This window comes from Barbatula barbatula (genome assembly GCF_947034865.1).
Source record: "Barbatula barbatula genome assembly, chromosome: 10".
Lineage (NCBI taxonomy): Eukaryota > Metazoa > Chordata > Actinopteri > Cypriniformes > Nemacheilidae > Barbatula > Barbatula barbatula.
In genome coordinates this window covers 15,988,763-16,011,131 of record NC_136773.1, presented here as the reverse complement: position 1 = coordinate 16,011,131, position 22,369 = coordinate 15,988,763, and the positions used below count along the sequence as shown (strand labels likewise).

The 22,369-nt window shown below is 39.6% G+C and overlaps 1 protein-coding gene across 1 annotated transcript in view; it reads left to right on the top strand.

Moving 5' to 3' along the window:
• mctp2a (multiple C2 domains, transmembrane 2a) overlaps window positions 1-19,216 on the top strand; it is a 38,962-nt gene extending 19,746 nt beyond the window's left edge. Inside the window, exons 18-23 of the mRNA XM_079465486.1 lie at window positions 7,607-7,726; window positions 8,963-9,004; window positions 12,909-13,018; window positions 13,844-13,953; window positions 14,990-15,087; window positions 18,530-19,216. Of these exons, the coding sequence (XP_079321612.1) occupies window positions 7,607-7,726; window positions 8,963-9,004; window positions 12,909-13,018; window positions 13,844-13,953; window positions 14,990-15,087; window positions 18,530-18,598 (549 nt within the window). The 3' untranslated portion in view covers window positions 18,599-19,216. The remainder of the gene's footprint in view (window positions 1-7,606; window positions 7,727-8,962; window positions 9,005-12,908; window positions 13,019-13,843; window positions 13,954-14,989; window positions 15,088-18,529) is intronic.
• Window positions 19,217-22,369: the final 3,153 nt, after the last annotated feature.

Here is a 22,369-nt window from a genome sequence, read left to right as displayed (position 1 = left end):
GCATCGTATCCATGTAAACGCTTTTTAATTTGCATGTTCACATATTGCATTGTTTATTTTGCATATAGATTTAATATGCTTGTTCCTTTGGCGCATAATGTAGCCTACAGTAAACAACTCGCGGCCGCACTTCTTGCGCGCTTAGTCCCGACTTAAAACAAACGCACTATGACTTCAACCCTGACGCACATGTCTGTGTGCGTTTTTGTGTCTGCGCGGTTGTAATGGGAAGCACTAACACGCTCGCCACCTCTCCAGTCACAGAGGACAACTCTCCCCGGGCGCCTGTGGCCTCGGCCCGGAGACGCATGCGCGCGTATGCCGTGAGCCGAGCTGACACTCGGGGTGCGTCCTGCCTCGGGGAGTAGGCTCGCGTGGCAGATCTGTCACCCAGGAGGTCGTTTAATGTTAACGCTTCCAACATGGATTAAACACTGGTGGCCGGTGCGGCGGGGTGGGGTCGGTGTGCCAGCCGCTGACAGGCACCACGGGGCTCTGTACACTGCCCTCGACTCCGCCGGTGACAGAGAGACTTTATCTTTCCTTTTCTCTTTCCCTTTGGCGCGCAGTCCACTCCACCAGCCCACTGATAAGGACACGAGGCTCAACCGAGAATCACAAACGCATATGATACATTTACATCCTCCAGTGCAAGCTGTAGGATCAGATCACATTCTAACATAGCTGAGATTTATCTGTTTACAAAGATAAATTTACAAGGAATAGAGTTTGGCTCGATTTAGCAGTTATTTTTAAGTTTTACTTTTAATGTTCGAAACTAAATACATTTTGAAACAATTCTAACAGAATAAATGTTTTACATTTACATAATGTTTTTAAACATTTCAATGCCTTTAGCAAGAATACAATGAAAACAGCATACACATATATACAAAATAGAAATGTATATATAGAAAACATATTTACAAGTTCTGTCTGCTTTTAAATACATTTTAGAGCAGTGTTATTTTGTGTCTGACATAGAGATAGAGATTTCAGTCCCATGTACCCTTCTTTTTTATCATGGATTTGCACGTGTTTTTAACCAATCTAACCACAACATGTTGCATGTCTTATTGGTCTGCATTTAAACATGACACAAGTAACCTTTGCAAGTGCATAACACGCTTTCTCTCTCCGTTGCCTACCAAAGTCATGTTTATAATGTCCACTGGGTCCTTTGACGCGCTATAAATATTGTGTCATTTTTCAGTTTTTTAACCAAGACACCAATATAGGTTACTTATATCGCCCTCTATTTCACCTTGGAAAAAAGCCACAGAAAGAGAGACAAGTGTGGCAACGCTGTTAGATCCTCCTCTATTCACATTAAAGTTGCCCAGTTTCTTCTGTTCTTTCAAGCACGCACATACAGTAAACGCATTAAGCCTGCAGCCAGTAGTCAGCCTTGTTAAGTTTGCACAGATACGTTCGTGTAATCTGGCATACATCCACAGCCCTTCGTCTGACCCTCATAAGGCAGACTGGCACTGCTGAGGTTGTTTGCTCCTCTCCGAGTGCTGTAGAAGATACATGCGTGAGAGGGATGCAGGAGAGTCAAAAATCCCCTCTTGGTTTAGTTAGTGCTCGCTTGCTTTAAGAGGGTATATCCACATAATAGATTTCCCACTTTCAAAATGCACACATCTGAAATGTTAATGCTCCGAATGTCAGAGTTAACCACTTAAAGTGCTTCTTTAAAAAATTATTTAAGTTTATATTGTTTTATATCCTCTAACTAAAATTATTTTTGTTGTTGTTATTTGGTTTGGCTTCAATATATTGTTAAAATAGATAAAACAATCTTTTGCATTTGTCATGCATGTTTGACTTCTGCTTTTTGTCTTAAATTTGTTATTTTTGTGATGTATCCAAAGAAATCTCCCAAATTTTACCAACATCCCCATCCAGCACTTCAAAATTAGACATGCTTCCTCCTCAGCCTGTCTTTCTTTTCATGTTTATTAACATTGAATGAATTTATTGTGCTCTTATGAAAATGCTTTAAGCCAAACTAATCCACCTCTATTAGCCGTTTTTTAGGCCGTCTGTGTGTTTATGTGAGGAAGTTGATATATAGTAAGGTCCAAAAGTCTAAGCTTGAGATATATGGGATTTTAAATCTAATTTAAACTTGGAAATAAACAGTGTTTTGGGGAACGTAAAATAACATTCTGGTGTAAGAAATGTAGACCATACCCTTTCTAGGTCATAAATGAAATGAAAACAAAGTTGTAATACGGACCACGTTAACATACAGTATTTCCTTCGATTCCTTTAAAATATTCTTAAATCATACTGAAGGAATATAGATCGGGACTTGTGGAGTCAAGCCAGTTTAAATGTAATGCAAATAAGAGAGACTTACTCAGAAATTTCCAATTAAACTCAAATTGTTATACAAACTGAACACTTTTTCATAAATATAATAAATAAATACAAATTCACCAATGCTCACATACCAGTGTATAAATAGCTTCGCAAGATGGAAATACTGGTCCAGCAGTACATCCGGTTTTATTTTTAAACTTGCATACGTAATTAAATCTTAAAGATATCCGTTTTACATTTTGATCCAGTTGTAAATGTTCTGTTGGTTGTATTCTGTTCAAACGTTTGTACAATGTTACAAAACTGAAACAGGATGTTCTTCTGGACTGTCTTCCGAAGTGGTGTATACATGCTGTATGTACTTTATGTTCTCTCTTCAAAATTCAGATGGATGAAGGTTATTGTACTCCCACAGTGTTGCTGTGATGTAAACAAGCCGAATCCGTGAAGTGTTTTTCCTAGCCCTCCACACCACTCGTGTGTAGTCTATCAGTAAGTAGTCTGGATTGCTAGCCTCTCTCCACCCCTTTGCCGTTTAATCAATTTGCAGGATTGTATAAACTCTTAGTAAGGGTGTCTTTGTCCTTTTGTTTCTGCTGTGGGTCTCCTCTCCCCCTCCCCAGAGAGCGTGGGTGGCGTTCTGCTGCCAGCCTGGCTTCAGCTGCAGGACTTATTTTATTCACACTTTTAATCGCTGAGTGCTTTATTATTAGGTATAGGAATTCCTCTGACCAGGGGATCATTTCCAGAAGCTTCAGAAATGCATTTAGTGGAATCATATTAGCTGCATGGTAAAACAAATCCAGCAGGCGTTTCTTAACCCTGCTGCTGGAGTCGCCCTGCTCCTGGCTAGGTCTTCTGCTGAAGTCTTCACCACCCGGTTTACTCCAACACACCACAGTTATTATTGCTGTGCATCATTTTCTCTCTGGAACGGTTCTTGGCAAATCAAGCTTAGGTTTTTCAACCGATATAATGTAAACTTTACTATGTAAAGTAAGAGATTTGGTGTGGTGGTTATTGCCACATTAAGCTGACTCTACTCTGACTCTATTCTAGTTTGTGTCATATTTTTGCTCTCTCCTCCTCTTAACTGTTTATGTGGATTAGAGCTGCACCGATATATCGGACAATAAATATCAGTTTGGGTAGATAAAAGCACTTTCGGCTATCTGCATCACCAGTGCGATGTTCAATATAAATAGTCATTATAGGAATGAATCATATTAAGAAAATTCACAAATATAAATTTTACCGTTATCGGCAGATATCACTCTTAATAATCGGGTATCACTATCGGTGGGGAATTTTAGTATCAATGCATCTTTAGTTAAAATATATACAGGCTGTAGAGTGTATAATTGAAAGTGTATATCGTGGATAATTAGTGTATATATTGTGTAGAAGTGTCTCAATTCGTACTTTATCTTTATAATTTACTTTATAAATTATCGTTAATATAATTTAAATTAATATTATTTAAGTGTCTAATATCTAGCTAATATCTAGAAAGAATACAAATAACCTATTGTTTACAATAGTCTATAGCATGTTACACAGAAGGACATGTTAACTACATGTTAACTATAAAAAGTATAAAAGAGAATCGGCTTCATCTTATGATGTATGACTTTACTATACGAGTGCTTCCCTGTTTGCTTTTAATGCACTTGACAAGCAGTTAAACATCACTGCTGTCCCACGACTTCTAAAAGGAAGAACATCATACTGCATGGCTTGATTTCTTTTCCAATATAAATTAACTTCAAAGTCTGGGAGGTTTTACCTCATCCTCCCTCTCCTTTAATCGATATCCGTTGCTAATAAAACATAAACATCTTAGTAGAGGATAAGTCTGTTTAGCAGAAGCAGCTGCGTATTTGAGGAAACGGGAATAGTAAAGCGCAAACTCTGCTTATTATCCACAGGCTATCTAAAGTCTCGGACGCCTTCTTTGTATTTGAAGAATGGACTCAGAATGGCTTTCCCACATGTTAGCCGTTACATTTTTATTAGCACTGGGGAAAACGCATGTAAACCCAGCACGCTCGGACACACGTGCATAATCGGTATTGGGGACGAAATGAAAAACATTCCGGCAGGTTTTGTTTATCCGGTCATTTAGATGCTACATTTAGACACAAGGCATTATATTTCCGCGTGCTTTTATCTTGTCCACCATGCCTGTGAGCATTTGAGCGGAAATTTGCATTAGCAGACGATTATGAATACCTGTGACAGATCCTCTTTCTAGACTCCCAGGCTGCAAACGAATGGTCTCCCACTGTTGACTCGCATGGGAAGACAGGGACCAGGCAATTAGACTTTAGTAGTTAATGTAGAAGCTTCTGCAGGCAGGCCAAGCGGGTTCAACATTCCTGCTGCGCTGATGCCAGTATTTTCCAACTCTCTTGCTCTTGCTCACTTTCCACCGCTACTTCTTTCAGAAGGTATCATTTCTGACAGCTAACCTGTTGATGAGCCCATAGAGTTCATCTCTGGGTAAGCGTCAAAGATGTAGCCACCCCTCAGCATGGGGTCTTAGAAATGGAAGTGACTACAATATGATTTATTTTACACCCAAACCGTATTCATCAATGTTCATCATATTCTTCCTTTACAAGCTTATGCTACTTTTTAATATAATTTTCTGATTACATTCTTACATGAGCACATAGTAAATTAAGGTATAGCCGGTACTGTAAATAAAATAGTATGACCAAATTTGTAATGAATAATTTAAGAAAGATCCCAGAGTGTACGCTGTTGTTGGGGGTTGGGTTGTTGTCCGAGTGTTCTGTACATTATGCAGGATTCATATATTGCTGGTGGCTCTGTGTGTGCGTGTGTTATAGCGGATGGGAGTGGCAGTAGGTAGACTGCCCCGGAGCAGGATGTCTGACCAGTGCTTGCTATGACAGGAACATGCTGGGACTGTACTGATGCTAAAGTAAGGCCTGCAGGCCCAGTCTAACTTAAGCTTGCACAGACTTAAGTCAAACATATTGTTTTCAACAAGCCTCCAGCTTGCCACGTAAATGCAAGCGTGTTCAGTGTAAAGCTGTTCTGTCTTCACTTTGTGATGGTACAACCATTTTAAAATAATTATATTATATTCAAATGGAACGGGATTTTAAATATGTTTATTCACTTTCATGTTGCATACTGTATGTACAGTTCTTGGTAAGTATTGCACTGTGAAATAGCCTTACGAAATGCAATCATTATTTAATTGGTTGGCAGATGATAGATAATGCACGAAATAAATCAGTGACGGATGATATTTGATATGTGGCCATTTTGTGATTATTACAGATATTGTGTCTGCTGCGATGATTGTGTCAGTTCCAATCTACAGACAGCTCTATCAAACAATACAGACATAAGACATAGGTTTTCTTTGGAGATTAGTGAGGATTGTGTATTGTAAGTAGATAGAAAACATTAATGCAATTTTCTCATTAAGATTTTTTATCATGAGAAAACAAACTTACAATAAAGTTCTATTTGTTAACAATTAGTTAACACATTAGTTAACATGAACTTACAATTAACAATACTTCTATAGCATTTATTCATCTTAGTTCATGTTATTTCAGCATTTAACCTGTTAACATTAGTTAAGGCACCATAAACTAACATGAATTGATCAACTAGCATTAACAGGGATTAATAAATGCTGACTACATTAAATAATGTTAGCTAAGTCTGTTAAGTACTGTTAAAGGCATAGTTCACCTAAAAATAAAAATGATTTCACCATTTACATACTCTCAGATTGTTCCAAACCTGTATACATTTCTTTGTTCAGCTGAACACAAAGGAAGATAATGTTAGTAACCAAAAAGATCTCATCCCTCATTTAGTGCCATAGTAGGTAAAATAAATACTTGGTTACTGACATTCTTACAAATATTTCTATATTTCTGTGTGTTTAGTAGAACAAATACTGTACATTTACACAGTTTCAAAACAACCCGAGAGTGAGTAAATGATGACAGAATTTTCATTTTTGGGTGAGCAATCCCTTTACCAAATACAACCTTATCGTGAAGTGTCACCACAAAAAGGCTTGCAAAATTATCACTTTATTTTATTCAAGATAAAAACAGGAAAACATTAGATTTAGATATTTATTGTAGTTTACTTTCTATAAGTGACAACAACATCTGTCAGCTGTAGAAGGCTCCAGTCATTAAATGCTACAGTATATTTGTTCATTTGGCATTGCAGATGCTCAACTCTTTCATAACACATCATTTTGCAAACAAGAGATCGGGAATAATGATATCCTTCTTAAATCCTATTTTGAGGAAAAATAAATATCAAGATATTGTTTTCCTTAGTGATTTAATAATTCATGCATCACAGGGTTATTTACTGTGCTGGAAGCAGTGCATTGATCAAATTTGTTGACGTAAATACATAGCTGCAAAATGGACTACTCGGGTGCAGATGTTATATTACAGCTTGGTTGAATCGTAATGCGCAGAGCGCGTTTTTATAATTATGTTTTCTCCGAATGTCTTGTTTTACGGTCATCCCTTTGCGTATCGCCTGATTATTTCTCAGACTTGTTAAGTTGCCGCTAGCCGGGTTTAAATTCAGCCATCCAATTAGTGGCGTGCTGTGCGGTGCTGTAGGTGTTTTACTGTAAGACATACCTATTTCTCTTACAGGATTGTGAAGGATTATTCATTTTATTTCCTCCAGAGGTCTCGAGTGTTTGCGTTCTCTGCGTCGGATAAAAGGAAAACGCTACCGTCGCCCCTCCAGCGGCCATATGTGTTTGCTATCGGTCAGGCAGCAGGAATGTGCCGCAGTCAGAAGGCATTTGAAATGCAGTACATCAGAGCAAGTGTGGGGCCTCGCTTCTAACAGACGCTGTGTTTTATCACATCCGAATTACACACCATCAGCACAGTGTTAATCGATGCAAATGGGGTTTTGAAAAATTGAAATATCTGCCACTCCTATACCGAGCACAGATGCTGGCACGATGTCCCTTATAGTGCTGGAGGATCTGGCGAGATGCTGATATACAGCTTGGCATGTTGTGAGGAGGTTAAGAGTCGCTGTGTTGAGTCTGAGTTGTTTTTCCCGATGTAAACTCTTGGAAAGACATGTTAGAGGAAATGCCTATATACTGTATATATGTGTGTGTGTGTGTATGAGTGGGCAGAACTACCAACTGTGCTGTTTGTGATTCTCATACCCTGTTTGATAACCTCTTTCTCTCTCTCTCTCTCTCTCTCTCTCTCTCTGTCTCTCTTAGATATTTGTGGTGTCAGTGTGGCTTTGGGAGCTGTTCATGTTGCCTCTCTTCCTCCTCCTGCTCATTGGCTGGAACTACTTTCACATCACACCCGGCATGGCCAGCTACAGTCAGGACTTGGTAAGTGCTGTGATCTCGCCCACTCGGCTGCACGGAAAACAGTCCCTTATAACTCAGTGCTTGTGACTCAGATGCTGCAGAACTGTCAGGCATCAGTTTGGAACCTTCACAGATTCTATTGTAGAATACATTTCAGACGAACTGAAAGCAGGTGACATTGCACTGCGTATTAACATTTTATATAAAAAATGTACCATTTTAAGATCCAATGTGTAAATTTTTGGAGGATCTATTGAAAGAAATATAACTATGTCTTCAGATGAAGCGTTATGTTTTTATCAATCTACAAACACCGCGGGTCCCCTTGCATGGAATTTGTCATGTTGTTTCTACAGTAGCCCTAAACGGACAAACCGCTCTACAGAGCGCATTTCATAAATTTGTTATCTTCCAAAGCAAAGAAGCGAAAACATGACAACATCTTAGCTTCAAAAGTGTGTCAAAAGGGGGGGTTGAGTGAGCTGTTGGTTGCAATACATTTACACTGAACCTTTAAATACATTAACATATAATGGTTTGATTTGAATTTGTTGTAAGAAATTAAATAGAAAATCTAGAAAATACAGTTTAGTGGGGACAGAAATGTTACATTTATACAGTATAAGTGGAAAACATCAATTTTGTAAGGCATGATTTTTTTTTATCCACGATGCTTATGAAAGGTTAAGGTTTCAATCACGTCTTGTTGTAAGTATAACATCAAAGTCACATTCTGCGTGACCTTCTCCGCAGGACTTACCCACAATGCATCAGATCTTTATGTACCTTTTACCCATCACAGGGCTATACTTGGGGCGGGGCTGTTCTCTCCCCAGTGTTAAAACCCTTTCGGCCTAGCAGAAACAGATCACCAATCCACATCAAAGTTACATTCAGAACCCAGAGAGAGTCAGGGCTGATTGATAGGAACAGATCTAGGCACCCGAACAAGCAAGATTAAATGTTTTCCTTTTGGTTTCAGGTGCATGTGCGAGTGTGTGTACGTGTTTACGTCTTGAAGCAATGAGATTGCTTGGTTGTGACATTGCTCTTGCGAGGAAGGCCCCTCTCATTCACCTCCTCCTTTTGTGCGAGGTCACTCGAGAGGCAGTTGCTACGGCAACAGGGCCTCTCCCAATGGGGGTGTATATACAAGCGAAGGTTTCATTACGAGGTGTTTGTTAAAAAAATGCTCCATTGCCCATGTGTGTTACAATCTTAGTCGCTCTAACTCGCATTCTTCTCCTTTATTCGCAGGAGAGCATTTCCATGGTAGAGGACGAAGACGAGGATGAAAAGGTATTTGTCTGATTTCATGCCTGGTTTTTGATTAACCGCTGACTTTAATAGAGTTCCCTGAGCTGTCCTTGGGGGTGCGGCTAAGCTGGACCATACACTGTACCTTTAAATATCACATTTAACTCAGGCTTAAATTTGTTTAAAATGAGGACAGGCGATTCAGCATGCACATTTTCCCTGTAGTACTTTCACATCGCTCTTCTGGGAATTCTCTCTCATACGACAAATGGATTTGGTTGCTTTGCTGTGGTCCGTCGAAACGCAGAAATAAGCACAGAACGGCATCATTAATTGAAGTTTGTCTTCCACTGGGGAATATAGGCATTGTAAGGATTTTGCAGCAGGCATGGCTAAATAAGGAGGCTGGACTGCAGTTGAACTCCCGCGTTTCATTTTTTATGTTTAAAATGAGTCATTAGACTAATTACAAATTCTCACATATCTGCTTAGATCCAATTATTCCTAAAATATTCAATCATTAGGAAAAAGTGTACAGAAATCTAAAATGCATCCGTGGTTTCATTTTTTGGTGTGTGTGAATGGATTCCTGACAACGGTCACAATGGTCAAAGTCTGAATGCTGAGTGTTGAATAAATTCATAATGAGGTAGGGCAGCCACATAATCACTTTATTCTACACTGTCTGGTCCTGTGAAGAACGGGTTAACAGGAAGATAATGTGTTATTGCTTTCTGACTTTCTGATGTGCGGAAGTGCGGAACTCTAAGCCTCCGAGCGGTGACCTCTGCGCTGTATGGCTAGGGCCTAGGATTCATATCCATAATGTGCTCAATATATTCCGCTATGATGTCCGCAGGCTAACTTCATCTGTTGAGAGAAACCCCTCTGTTAAAAACAGATCCCTCTTCTAAATCATGTCCAAGCCAAGCAGATAATTCACAGATGAAACACATGATATGTATGTGTGAGCACATTAGCTTACGCCCAGCAGCTAAATAATTGTAATATAGCTGGAAATGTCTGTGGTCAAAGAAAATAATCAGTGATATGGGATTTATATTTAAGACCTATAAAATATGGTTTGTTTAAATTAAGCTATAAAAATTATATTAGTTTCATTTCAAATCTTTTCTTGTGTTATACGTATTTGTAGAATTATTAACATTTTTAGCCATTAAAACTTTTCCATTTTTGGACAGCTTGTGCATATATTTTGTATTAGTATAATAAATAAATCATATTAATATATTATTTTGATGATTAGAATGAATTCTATTTGACATTAAGTATCATGTTTTTACACGCTTTCACGGCTTGTGTAAATTAAATATCTCCTTTCATGTATTCAATTACCCAGATGTCGATGTTTATTTTAAGTTGTCAGCTCTAATTTAAGGTGGCTTGTTTCAAAGTCCTGTTATGTTTTTTCTCTTTGACTTCAGAGTTGGGTATCACGCAGGCAGATCAAACAGTGTAGCTTTACGTTTCCTATCAAAGTCATCACGGCTAATGTTTTTAGGGTGAAGAACGATCGGTGTTAAATTTGATCACTTCAAAGGCAGCACTTTTTTCCCAGTCTTTGGTTAACGCGGGGATAAAGGCCGTCCCCTCCTAGAAGGTTACGATTACCGCCTGCTTTCCCCTGGAGGAAAAGAATATGTAAACCTGCAGCTCAGTGGCGCGGATGCAATGGAATGAAGCTAAAGAAAGCTGATAGGAGAGGCTGCGATACTGCAGAAATAATACACAACAGATCTGCTCTTTGAGCATGGGGAGAAAGCGAGAAATGCACAAATCACGCAGTGTGATGAAACCTCCCTTTGGCTTTTGGTATCAATTGTGTAGAGCGCACAGGCGCTGGTTTAATCGCATCAGAAAATGAGAGGGTAAAAGAGAAGAAAACATCACGTTGAGTCCCATATGACCGGGAGGCCCTGTTAGTTTGGCAAAAGGTCACCTAACGCTCTTTGGTCTGGAGAGAGAGGCCCATGCTTTGGATAGCTATTTTCACCCCTTGAGTACCATCGGTGAGGTCTTCAAACCCTATTACTCTTATTCGAACATGAGAGTGATGATGTCATGATCATGTTTGGGAGTATTTTGTGCTCACTGCATTTAACGGTTATTACAAACCATTTGCACCACATTGTGTGAACTAATTCCAACAACGCAGGTGTTTTATTTAGACACATTCTTCTGGTTAATCCATTGTGGAATAAGCGAGTCGCGAATGTTTGCATCAGCTTTGAATGAATATTCAAATTTGAGACCATTTACTCAATCAAAGGATTGTTAAATGAACCTTGCCTTTGCAGCGTTTTGATTGTGCATCCCGGTGAAACCACGTTTTCTGTTTACCTTTGTGCAATCTGTTCCCTATTAAGCCAACATAAAAGTTCTTTTACAATCTCATCTGAACTGAGAATATGATCTGACACAGGTTTTCCAATCAATGTGTAACCGGGATCATTTATGTCTGCTAAAATCCTTTCCAACTCAGAGGCACATAGGAAAGAAGATGAAAGACAAAAAGGTTTGGGGACATGAATGAAGAAAACGTTCTGTTGTCTTGTTTTTTTTAATAGAGAGTAGAATAAACTTTGGACTCAAGCACACACTCACACGGTTGGTAGACATCTGTGTTGTTGACCGTGCATAGAAACAGTAAGGATATTTAAGCCGATATCAAACACAGTTGATGCGCTGAAATAATACATCTTTTTATAGGCTGTATCCTCCATTGACATTTTCCACACAAAGCAAAGGTTTTAACTGACTCATAACAGGAGGCATGTTGATTTTCGCCTGATTTATATCCCGGTCTCTGTGTTAGGACACGCTGTGTGCTGCTGCAGTAGACAGGGTGAGTTGAGTGGAGGCATGGCTGGTTTCCTATGGTTTCCTGTGTCTGGGACCGAATGGAGAATGACAGCGGGAGTCTAAGCTGAGCTTTCCCAGGGGCCGACTTTCAAGGGCCGCCGTCTGGGGACAGTCGCTTACATAAACATATACACTGCTTTATCACGTACGCCTGTCTTTCTCACCACCCCTATACACGCTGTCATTATTCCTGTCATTATTTCCTCCTTTTGATGTGAGAGCTTTCTCTCTCTCTCTCACCACATCTTCTCCTTTTGGAGAACTATACTCAAGGGCTCTTATTCTGGAGGAATCTCTGATGTGATCATGTTGCTTTGGACGTTAGATTACCCTAGCAATCTTCTTTAAGTAAAATGGAATAGAATTTCCCTTTATTTTTTCATGGAAAGTCCATTTAGCCCATGTCTCTGAATTAGGCTGCAACCCAATACTGTGTGATGCATCAAATACAAGAAGGCAATGGGATTTCCCATCTCTCTTACAAGAAGTAAAAACATTGCTCTGTATAACAAGATTACATTTAGACAATGCAAGCTTTCTCCCATGAGCTCAAATATAGAAAACGCTAAATCCAATGATTTCAACCCTGCGCTCAATCGTGCCATAAGGTGGGCAACTCTTCGCTTTCATGTGCCAAAAACTGGTACTCGAAAAAGCTCGCACCCCAGGAAGCGAGCCAAGACTTGCCCAGCAGAGACTTGCGGATTAGACGACCTCACATGTCGGCGCACTGCGCCGTCTGTATTCTCGAACTCCCGAGTCCCTCTTTCTCTGTGCTTTTTGATTGCCATTTTTAAATCTTTCCTCTCCGCTCAAATTTTGATTGTGATGCATCTTTATTGTTTGCGTCCGACGGACGGATGCTCAGAGCTCTGTGACGGTGGCGGAGGAGAGGCAGACACATTCTCTTCATCTTCTGAGATGTTACTGGAGCTCATTACAGGCCATTGACTAGATAAAATACTGGTGATGGCACTCTGGAAATAAACGGCTTTTCCTTTGTGTGCTTCTAGCAGCTGACTTCCCTCATCAGTGTCTGTCCTCTTTTTTTCTTTCTCCTCAGGAATCAGAGAAAAGAGGACTGATGGAAAAAATCCACATGGTTCAAGAAATTGTGCTTACAGTTCAAAACACTTTAGATGAAGTGGCTTGCTTTGGGGAAAGAGTGAAAAAGTAAGAAAAGTAATAATTTTATTCCTCTTCTCAAGTACAAATACAGTTGTGCTCATAAGTGTACACACCGATCCAGAATCTTTTCGAGGCTTAGCTCATACTAAAATGCAAGTTAAAATTGAACAGATGTAAAAAGGATTTGTTTACCACAGAAAAAAATGTAGTTGTGATTTACAAATTTTTTTAACCTATTGAGGGTTACACGCGCTGGCCGGAAGTTAACTTCTGGTCTGTGCTTGGTCATAATTTAACAAATTATTTCATATTTAATTTAAAATATTACTATAAAATAGTATTATACTGTATATTAACTGTATTCAATTTAAACTACTTAGTCTACCAGAAGTTAAGTTTGGGGCCCGTAATGATTGTTTATGTTGTTTCCGCCGAAAGCATCTTTTTGTATTGAATGGCTACAAACCTGCAAGTAAAAATGAATTAAAGCACAACGTATAAACTGTAAATGATATTTTTATTTACATATATTTTATGCATAAAGCAGATGCTTTTATCCAAAGCGACTTAAAATTGTTTAACTCTTTCACAAAATGTTACATTTTCTCTCCTTTTTATGTCAATATTTACATAAATGTAAATTTTGTTTGAAAATATTTATTATATTAGATATATGATGGTAGCACTAAATAAAAAATAAGCTTTTTTCTAAAGAGATAAAATGTTAAAGATTTTGCAGTGAGTGAACTGGTGTTAACTTATTGGCAGAACTAAATGCTGTATGCATTATATAATGTAAAATATACATAGGGTGGTATCGTTAGTATATAATGTATATATATTAAATAATATTTATTTCTCTATTGACAGCACAATCAACTGGTCTGTACCGTTCTTGTCTTTCCTGGCCTGCCTGGTTCTGTTTGTTACCACTACTGCCCTATACTTCATCCCGCTGCGGTACATAGTTTTACTGTGGGGTAAGTAGGCCAGACACCATGTGTAGCCTTTTCACCCGATCACGCTTGATACTCCAGTGGCACTGTTAAGCTGTCTCCACTTTCCTTCCAATGGAAGACATGCGGAGGTGATTCAGAAAGAATCAAGCGCTACCATCCGAGCTGTGAGCGTGAACCCCTTTACTGACGCCTGACGAAAGCTATTTAAAAAGTGATCCATTTCCACAGCTCTATCTGTGACAGCTGATCAGAATCAAGAACATGATCTGCTGTCGGGTTCCGAGAGCAGCTCTACCTTTGCTCACTGACACTTTGTTATGGTGTGAAAGTTTGATATTGTATGTACAGTAAGAGAAAAAGAGCGAGCAAGTGCATGCAGAATTTTATGATGTTCATGCCAGTTTGGGCCAAGGTCAAGTAAAGGTTAAGGTTTCAGACCTACTGAAGATTGCTTTTATAGTAAACACAACGAAAAGTAAAGGTGGTAGTTTAATTGAATAGTTTATATCCTTGAAAGCATTTAATTTGGTTGATTTAAGTAATTTAATAATGGAATTGCTAAATGAAATATGAAAATACATTATACATGAATTAGTTTAGTTACCCCCCTTGTGTACAACATACTTTGTGCAAATAATGTAACATAATCACACAACAAATTCTAACAAAAAAGCTTTTTTGTCTGTGATTCTTGTGGATTAGACATGGATCAAATCTGTTAAATACTACTGTGCTATTATTGATGCTGTAAATATAATTAAATGTAATTTATCCAATAAACAAGCGTATTCATGGATTTGAATAATGTTAAACATTTTTTGGAAATCCTAGAGAAAGAAACAATTTAATGTTTTTATTGAACTTGCAATTGTGAAGTCATGAAAAATAGCAATAGTGTAAGCAGTATTGACCATATTTGTAGCTATGTGGTTACATGCAATTACAATTATATACAAATATGACCAATGTTTGTTGGGTCAAGGTTTCTGTTCTCTGTTGTCAGTGAGATATCTGCAGGTGTGCGGATGCGTTTATTAATGCACGTTTGTTTTCACAGGTGTTAACAAATTTACCAAGAAGCTTCGCAGCCCATATGCCATTGACAATAATGAAATGCTGGATTTTCTCAAGAGGGTCCCTTCTGATGTTCAAAAGGTAAGGGTCCAGTTTTACATTCAGAGAGAAAGAGGGAGGGAAAGAGACAAGGAAGGAATTCCCTGAAGATGTCTGCATTATTTGCTCTAACAGAATTCCCAAGTGTTACCCAGGATATTTCCTCTGGCTGTGTTTGATTATTAATGGACTCGCGCCTTTAAAGGCGGCCCCCGGCCCAATTATTTCCCAGCATGTTTTGATGGAGTCACTCGGCTGCCTGGATGGGGTCTGCTCTGATCTGTCCTCGGCCGTATCGCTGCAGCCTTGTCCCTGATTATCAGTTTTGTCGGCCTGTGATAAAAGAAGGATGCTGTCGAGGGTTCAGCGATTGGCTAAGGGGTCGGTGTCTGCACACTGACAGTGTGACGGCCCCGTCACATCAGGTTGGAGGACTCGATTAATGAAGTGTTGAGCCAACGCCGTCCTGCTGGGCGCCATATGCGATGAAACATTATCCATGGCTGATATGTCATTCAGGGTAACATCACAAGCCTGCGGACATACAGCCCGGTGCTGAGAGAGTGGCTGCTCGTCTTTCGTACCCGGGATACAAAGCGGGACGTGCTGTCAGGAAGCGTTTCGTTTAGGATGTGATACGCATTGCTCTCCATCAACAATGCTATTAAACTCTAGTCAATACTTCGCTCAGCAGAAGACTGGATAGCTTGAGCGATTGGCTCAGACGATCCTCCTGGGACGAACCTCTGCAACTTTACGTTAACATATGTCTGTGCCGTTGGATGAAGCCAGCATGACACACTGGTTTTGGCATGTGGAGCAGCAAGTTGGCAAAACAAGATGGAAACCATAGCTGAGTTTTTAAGCCTTTTGAAGTATGTTTTTGTGCTTCGATGAACTGCCTGCTGTTCATTTAAATGGAAGGCAATGAAGACAGAATGATCTTTCGCAAAACGAAATGTCAAAATATGCCACTTTGGAAAAACAAAGCACGGCTAATATAGCATGACTGCCTGTTCTCCGTCATTAACTATACCAAGACAGACCTAAAAGGTATTCGAATGCATTTCATAGCCGGATCATTTTGTCGTTACGTCCGAACCTTTATGCTAAAAATGAGCAGCCGCAGATAAACAGCACGTTACAAAAGCTGAAAATTGACTTCTGTCTTGCGGCTCCCGAAATGACTTGGCAATTAGTGCCCATGCGGTTCTTCAAACACAAACACTCAAAACTGGACTTCATACGGCGGCCCTCTGTCCTAAAATAAGCAGCATATGTTGGTTGTGAGGACAGTTTCATGTTCTGAGGCGATGCGGCTCTCTTTGTTCCCACGTCCACCATCTCCCATAATCAGGGCCTGGTAATTAGTGTGCAGGCCCTACCTTACAGATACACCTCCAGGTTATTGTTTAGGAGAGAAAGAAACAAGAAAGGGATTTGGACACATTCTTCAAGCTTTTGAGACCCGTAGGCCTCATACCATGTTTAGAAATGTGTTGATGCTGAGTGTAGTTTGGACTGCGTGGTGGTCTGGGATGGGAGGAATTCCCTTTAATGCCATTTAAAATCTGGTCTTTTAATGTTGCTCTTAGCTGAAAAAGAATATGAGGGAATTATGTTGAAAGTATTGTGATCTTAGTGCATTAAAGTAAACATCCCAATAAAATAAAAAATCACAATGCCTATTTTTCCATGAAATATTGCAGCGTTTACTGTTAATAGTTTATCAATGTGGGTCATTCTCTTTTTAAATTCTCTGTGCCCTCATAATCTATAATTAAAATCTGAAAATGCACTTCCTTCCTGTAATGACTATCCATCTTAAATGACGCATGTTAGACCGCTTGGGCGAAGTATCTGTTAACTCCTCCCCTTCAACTGTCAGTCTGCTGCCAGTTCCGTTTCGAATCAACTTCCAATCCTTCCAATCAAATAGCATAGAAAAAAAGCCACGCCCACTATTTCTTCACATTAGAAATTCTATTCTATCGCTAGGAAATGCGTCAAAATACTGAAAACAAAGCGATCGCAACTTCCGTTTCAGGGTACTTTAAGGTTATGTAGATGTATTTACACCTATGCTCAGGAAACCATCCAGTTGATTATTAACGCTTTACAATAAGGTTGTATATGTCAACTTTAGTTAATGCACAACATGAAGTAACTAAAAGCAAAACTTCCACAGCATTTATTCATCTTAGTTCATGTTACAAACACTAATGCATTTTTAAAAAAAAGGTTTCACTTTTTAATGAATTTAAATGAAAATTTGTTATCATTATTTGACGCTCAAGTCATTCAAAACATAGGACAAAAGATATTCTGAGAAATGTCTCATTGGATTTGTGTCTGTATAATGGAAGTCAAATTGGGCCAAAGTTGTTTGGGGACCAGCTTTTTTCCAAACACCTTCTTTCGTGTTTTGCAGAAGTAAGGAAGTCATACAGGTTTGAAATGACAAGAGGCTGAGTAAATATTGAATAATTAGAGTGAACTATCCCTTTAATGCATTGAATTGCCATAAACGAAGATATAAATGAAAAAGTGGTCATTGTTCGGTCATGTTAGCTAATGCATTTTGTTGCTGTCCTTCTGAAACTGTATGTCCAAATTCACTGTTTATCAGGAAATGGAAAAAACACTGAACTTTTTGATCATTGCATACTGTGCTGTCAAAGTTGGCAAGCACGTTTGAATGCTTTTTTTTGTTTAGATATTTGCAAAACCCTGTGACAAAAATAAAGGGTGACTAATGATTTATGGCAAAAATGTAAAATTCTAAATATGGAGCGACTCACTAATGTTAATTTAGTTGATTTTGGAAATAAATCTCATACATTATCAGTGAACGGTGGCTTTGAATATATTTAACTGCAGTGTAATAGTGCTACGCAGATGTGTTGTTTCAGATGCAAACTGAAGAAAAAAACTTTTTTCAGTTTCTCATAGCTCGCTAAAACTCTTCTTTAGCCGGGGGTCAACTGGGGTGGAAGGGGAAGGTCGTCACAATGAAAGTAAAGTACACAGCATGTTCAGCTGCGTCGAGCGGAGGAACTGTGTGATTATCTGTAACCGCACTGCCCCAGTCAGAGCCGTGCGAACACTTCCTCCTGCCTACAAGCTGCTATAATTAGTCTCAAACAAACTTTTCCAAGGAAGGACACAACTCGCAAACTCCTCGGTTCGCAAGGACCTAAGACAGCAGGCCCGCTCGCCTGCCCAATCCATGTGTGCTTTAAGCATAGTTCCCATAGAGTTGGGGGGGATGTAGTCACCGCTGTGTCAGTAAGAAACCCTTGACTTTTCAAATCTTTCCTCCTTGTGATTAATCCCCTCTGCTCCTGTGTTTAAAAAATGATTCATTACAGCTTCGCCCGCCTGGCTTTCCCCCTGCACCAGCTCTCCTCAGGGGAGCCATTATTGTGAGCAGGGCTCAGCTCCGATTACCTGCCTCTGACCAAAGAGCTGTTTGTTTTTACAGGTGCAGTACAGCGAGCTGAGAGCCGAGCTCGGCAACCAAGGCCCGGTGAAAAAGAAACGCTTGCGCTGAAGCCCCGCGGACGTGTCGGATGAAAGGGACGGTCGACGTTTCAAGACACGGTCTGTTTAAGTCATAATGCCCCGTGCGAGTGGAACAGACCCTTGTACGAAACCATCCGTGTTTCCACGAAGGTGTATTTTTTTTACTTTGAGCTTGTGTGTGTGTCTACATATTTGTGTGTGTGTGTGTGAGAGAGAGAGAGGGGCCCCTTATGACGGGGCCGTTGGCCCACACGGACTCACATGGTCAAATCGTCTGAGCGTATGATGGTAAAGTCGGACTCTGCATGTGGTCGAACTGGAACACAAAGAAATACCAGCAAACAAATGACTTGTGCTGTACTGTTCATATATTAATGTCTTTTTAGGGACCACATTCTGGTTCATTTAACAAAAGAAAAACGATCCACATAACAAATAGCACAAAACATGCTTCCTGTAGTTTGTGTGTAGCAGGATGTTCAAACGAGTGTGAAATATTTACTCTATATTTCATGTAAAAGATGATTCTAATATTTAAGCATTCAATCATAAAATGTCATTTATTATGCATTTATTATACATGTTTTATTTCCTATCAGTTTAATATTTATGCAGCAGATAACGATAAAATGAAGGCGATAACTTAAAGTTTGACTTCTTGAGTGTGTTTTTCTTCTCTAACATTGTGTTCGTTGTAAAGGATGCCCTCGGTGAGAATACACGGCCGCATTATCACTCAGCCCACACTTCAGAAGAGGATGCTGGTCACTGTTTAGCTCTGCTCATAGAGAATACATCAAAGTCTCTGTGTGTCCAGAGCAGTCGGCTAATGCACCGCTTTTGTAGTTCGCTGACAATAACAAGGTCCAGATGAGAGAGCTCATCTCACATAAAGAGAGAGAGAGAGAGAGAGAGAGAGAGAGTGTGTATGTACACTCCATACCCGCACTTAGTGTTTCCCATTTTCATTAAAATCACCTTCAGTGCCTAATGGCTCTCTACTAGACCCATCAGTCTGTAGTGTTAGCACCAGTGATGGGGCTTCAAGTACAGCAAATGGAGAGTTCCTGCCTCATCAACTTATTTATTCATATTACAGACATATTCAACCCTCTCCTCCACCAGAGAGTCATTTTTACGGAAAGCAACATTTCCAAAGTGATGCATCTTGAATGTGGGCATTCACAGCATTGATTTCAAATGATGATTAACTTGAAATTAACATATTAATTGACATCACACAGCAGTGAGTGTTCATTTGGACCTGATACTTACGATTTTTGCCCTTCCCTCGCATTGAAGACAATTTTATTTGACTGAGCTGGAAAAGTTTATTTTTTTCGAAAAGAAAGAAAACTTTCCAGATGTCATCTGGTTGTCTTCTCCTCTTCAATAATTTACTGAGCGAGGTAAATACTGAGCGAATGCTTTGTAAAAATAGCCGTTCTGTCTGGTTCTCGCCATACAGATGAGCCCGAGACCCCAGCTCGGGGAGTTTGTTCAGACTGATTGGAGCGCTCAGCATCCCAGCCCGGCCCCTCCTTTTCTCTCTCTTTCCATTCACTCCTCTGCAGTTTGGTGCAGAAGGAGCATCAGTTGGTACGGCGTGAAGAGTTTGATTGGCTCTAAGGGACCTGATGGAGCCTGGGGCTATCTCTTTTGACAGTCTGATAGAGACATCACGGTTCTCTCCCAGGAGCTGCCACCAGGGGTCCGTTTCAAAGCGAGGGGGAGTGGAGGTGACCCGCAACTCTATGCCGGAAGAAATCCCACACACAAGCTCCATCCTTTACGCCTGCGACAACTCTACCGGAGGGCCACGGAGAGGGGGAGCAGGAGGGCCAGCATCCCTTAGCTCACTAAATTAGACCCCATCAGATGTCTGCATGAGGTGAAACCAATTAAACAATGCTTGCAGGAAAGATCTTGTCAACGGGTTAGCACCAAAACTTGAAAGCAAACCTCTAAATGTATGAGAAGTGTTTATGCTGGAGGAAAGCAGTGGTCTCCAAAAATTAAAGGTTTAAAAAAAGTGTCGATAAGCCAAATTAAATGAAAGTCTGCCAGTTGTCATCTCTTGTCATCACTGACAGTTCATGTTGTTTTTTATTGTTATTACTGTTTCAAACTGGCTTTATAAAATTCTTACGCTTTCAAGTTTTTGACAAGAAAGTCAAATTGTAACCCAGGAAGACAAATCTGTACAAAGTGATTAAATGTGTTTCCTCATGCAGTTCTTCTGCATTTGATTTTTAGTACAATATAAATTCATGTTCCATTCAAGGATCCAGGTTTAAAAACGTATTTCAAAGAACTGAAATATCTATCATATTATAATTTTTAATATTAAATATTGTATATGTAGTATATAGTAGGCCTATAATAATTGTATTCATATAATAATTGATGAATAGATATGCTGTATATGATTATTAAATAATTTAAATATATCCGAATCATAATTGTTTTACATTTATTACATTGTATGTTTTATGTATACATCAACGTTTTTTTATTTATGTATTTCTTCAGGAATAATAGTTACAGTATTACAAAGCCTGTATAATTTATTTGTTGCTAAAAACTGTCTTTGCGCTATTAGTATTCATTGTCATTGTAATTTTTTGGCTGTAATAATTAAACCTGTGTAAACACAGCAGGTTAGATGCAGTATTTGCAGCGAAACAATTGTCTTGTTATTTAGTCAAATAAGAGACAATTACTGTGCGTAAAGAAATAACTTTTTCAACTTGTCTGTTTATAAGCAAATCATAAAAAAAGATTAGTTTGCCTTGCTCTCCTGGGAGTGAATCTCTATAGATTACTAAACAGGCAATATGGTCCCCAAATAGATTCTTGTATGTTCCACAAGCTCACTAATGAACATTTCATCCACACAGCAGTTAACACTGCTTGCATCATTCTCTCTCTCTCTTTTTTCTCCCTCAATAGTTGTTGTTTTGCTCTGCATGAAGCTGATGTCTTCATCAGCCTGTCAGAAAAGAAGTGCCTGCAGCTGTGGCAGGTCCCCCAGAGCCTGTCGCACTCCTTGTTTCCATGGTAGTCCTTCAGGCAGCACCATGGGCAGACTGTGCGCAAGGACCCCTACAACCTGTTTTTTTTCTTTCTTCTTTATAAAGCAGTCACTGCTCTGATATGCAGCCCCGAAGCGGGCGTCAAACTAAAATGCGCCAAACACTGTGAGTAAGAAAGAATGCAGCACTCGTTCCTTCGCAGGTGTGCCGCATTATCTTTCAGAAGGAATGCCAGACGAGTCTCATTTGAATACGGACGCCCCGTTCAGAACCCCATCCACAATTATTGTTGTACGGATGCTTTCGGTAAAGTGTAGTGGCCCTCCCTCGCAGAAGATGTGTATTCCCACAGAGTTGTTGTAAGCAAAAGGTTCTCGTTTACTTATAGGTGTCACGTTATTTTGCTTTGGCTATTTGTTTTCTTTAGTAGCAAGCCAAAATAAAAAACACGACAGAGATTCGAGGTGTCGTGGAGGGACTCTCTGTATTGAAACCGCGGAGGTCAGACCTCAGCCTCTGACACCAATAACGTTCAGGGGGGTTCCTGGAATCACACACTAATGAGATCCAAATGCAAGGCTGATTGTTTTCGCTTTGCTCAGGGTGGGCAACACCGACGGAAAACCTTAACCTACATGCTTAGACTGGCGAAGAAAAATCCCAAGTCTCCGTCTGTACTTTCAAAGGAACAGCACCATGTCAACAGTGTATGTAGATAAACAAAGACTAGCCAACATAGAGAACAAAGATTACAGACAGTAGGG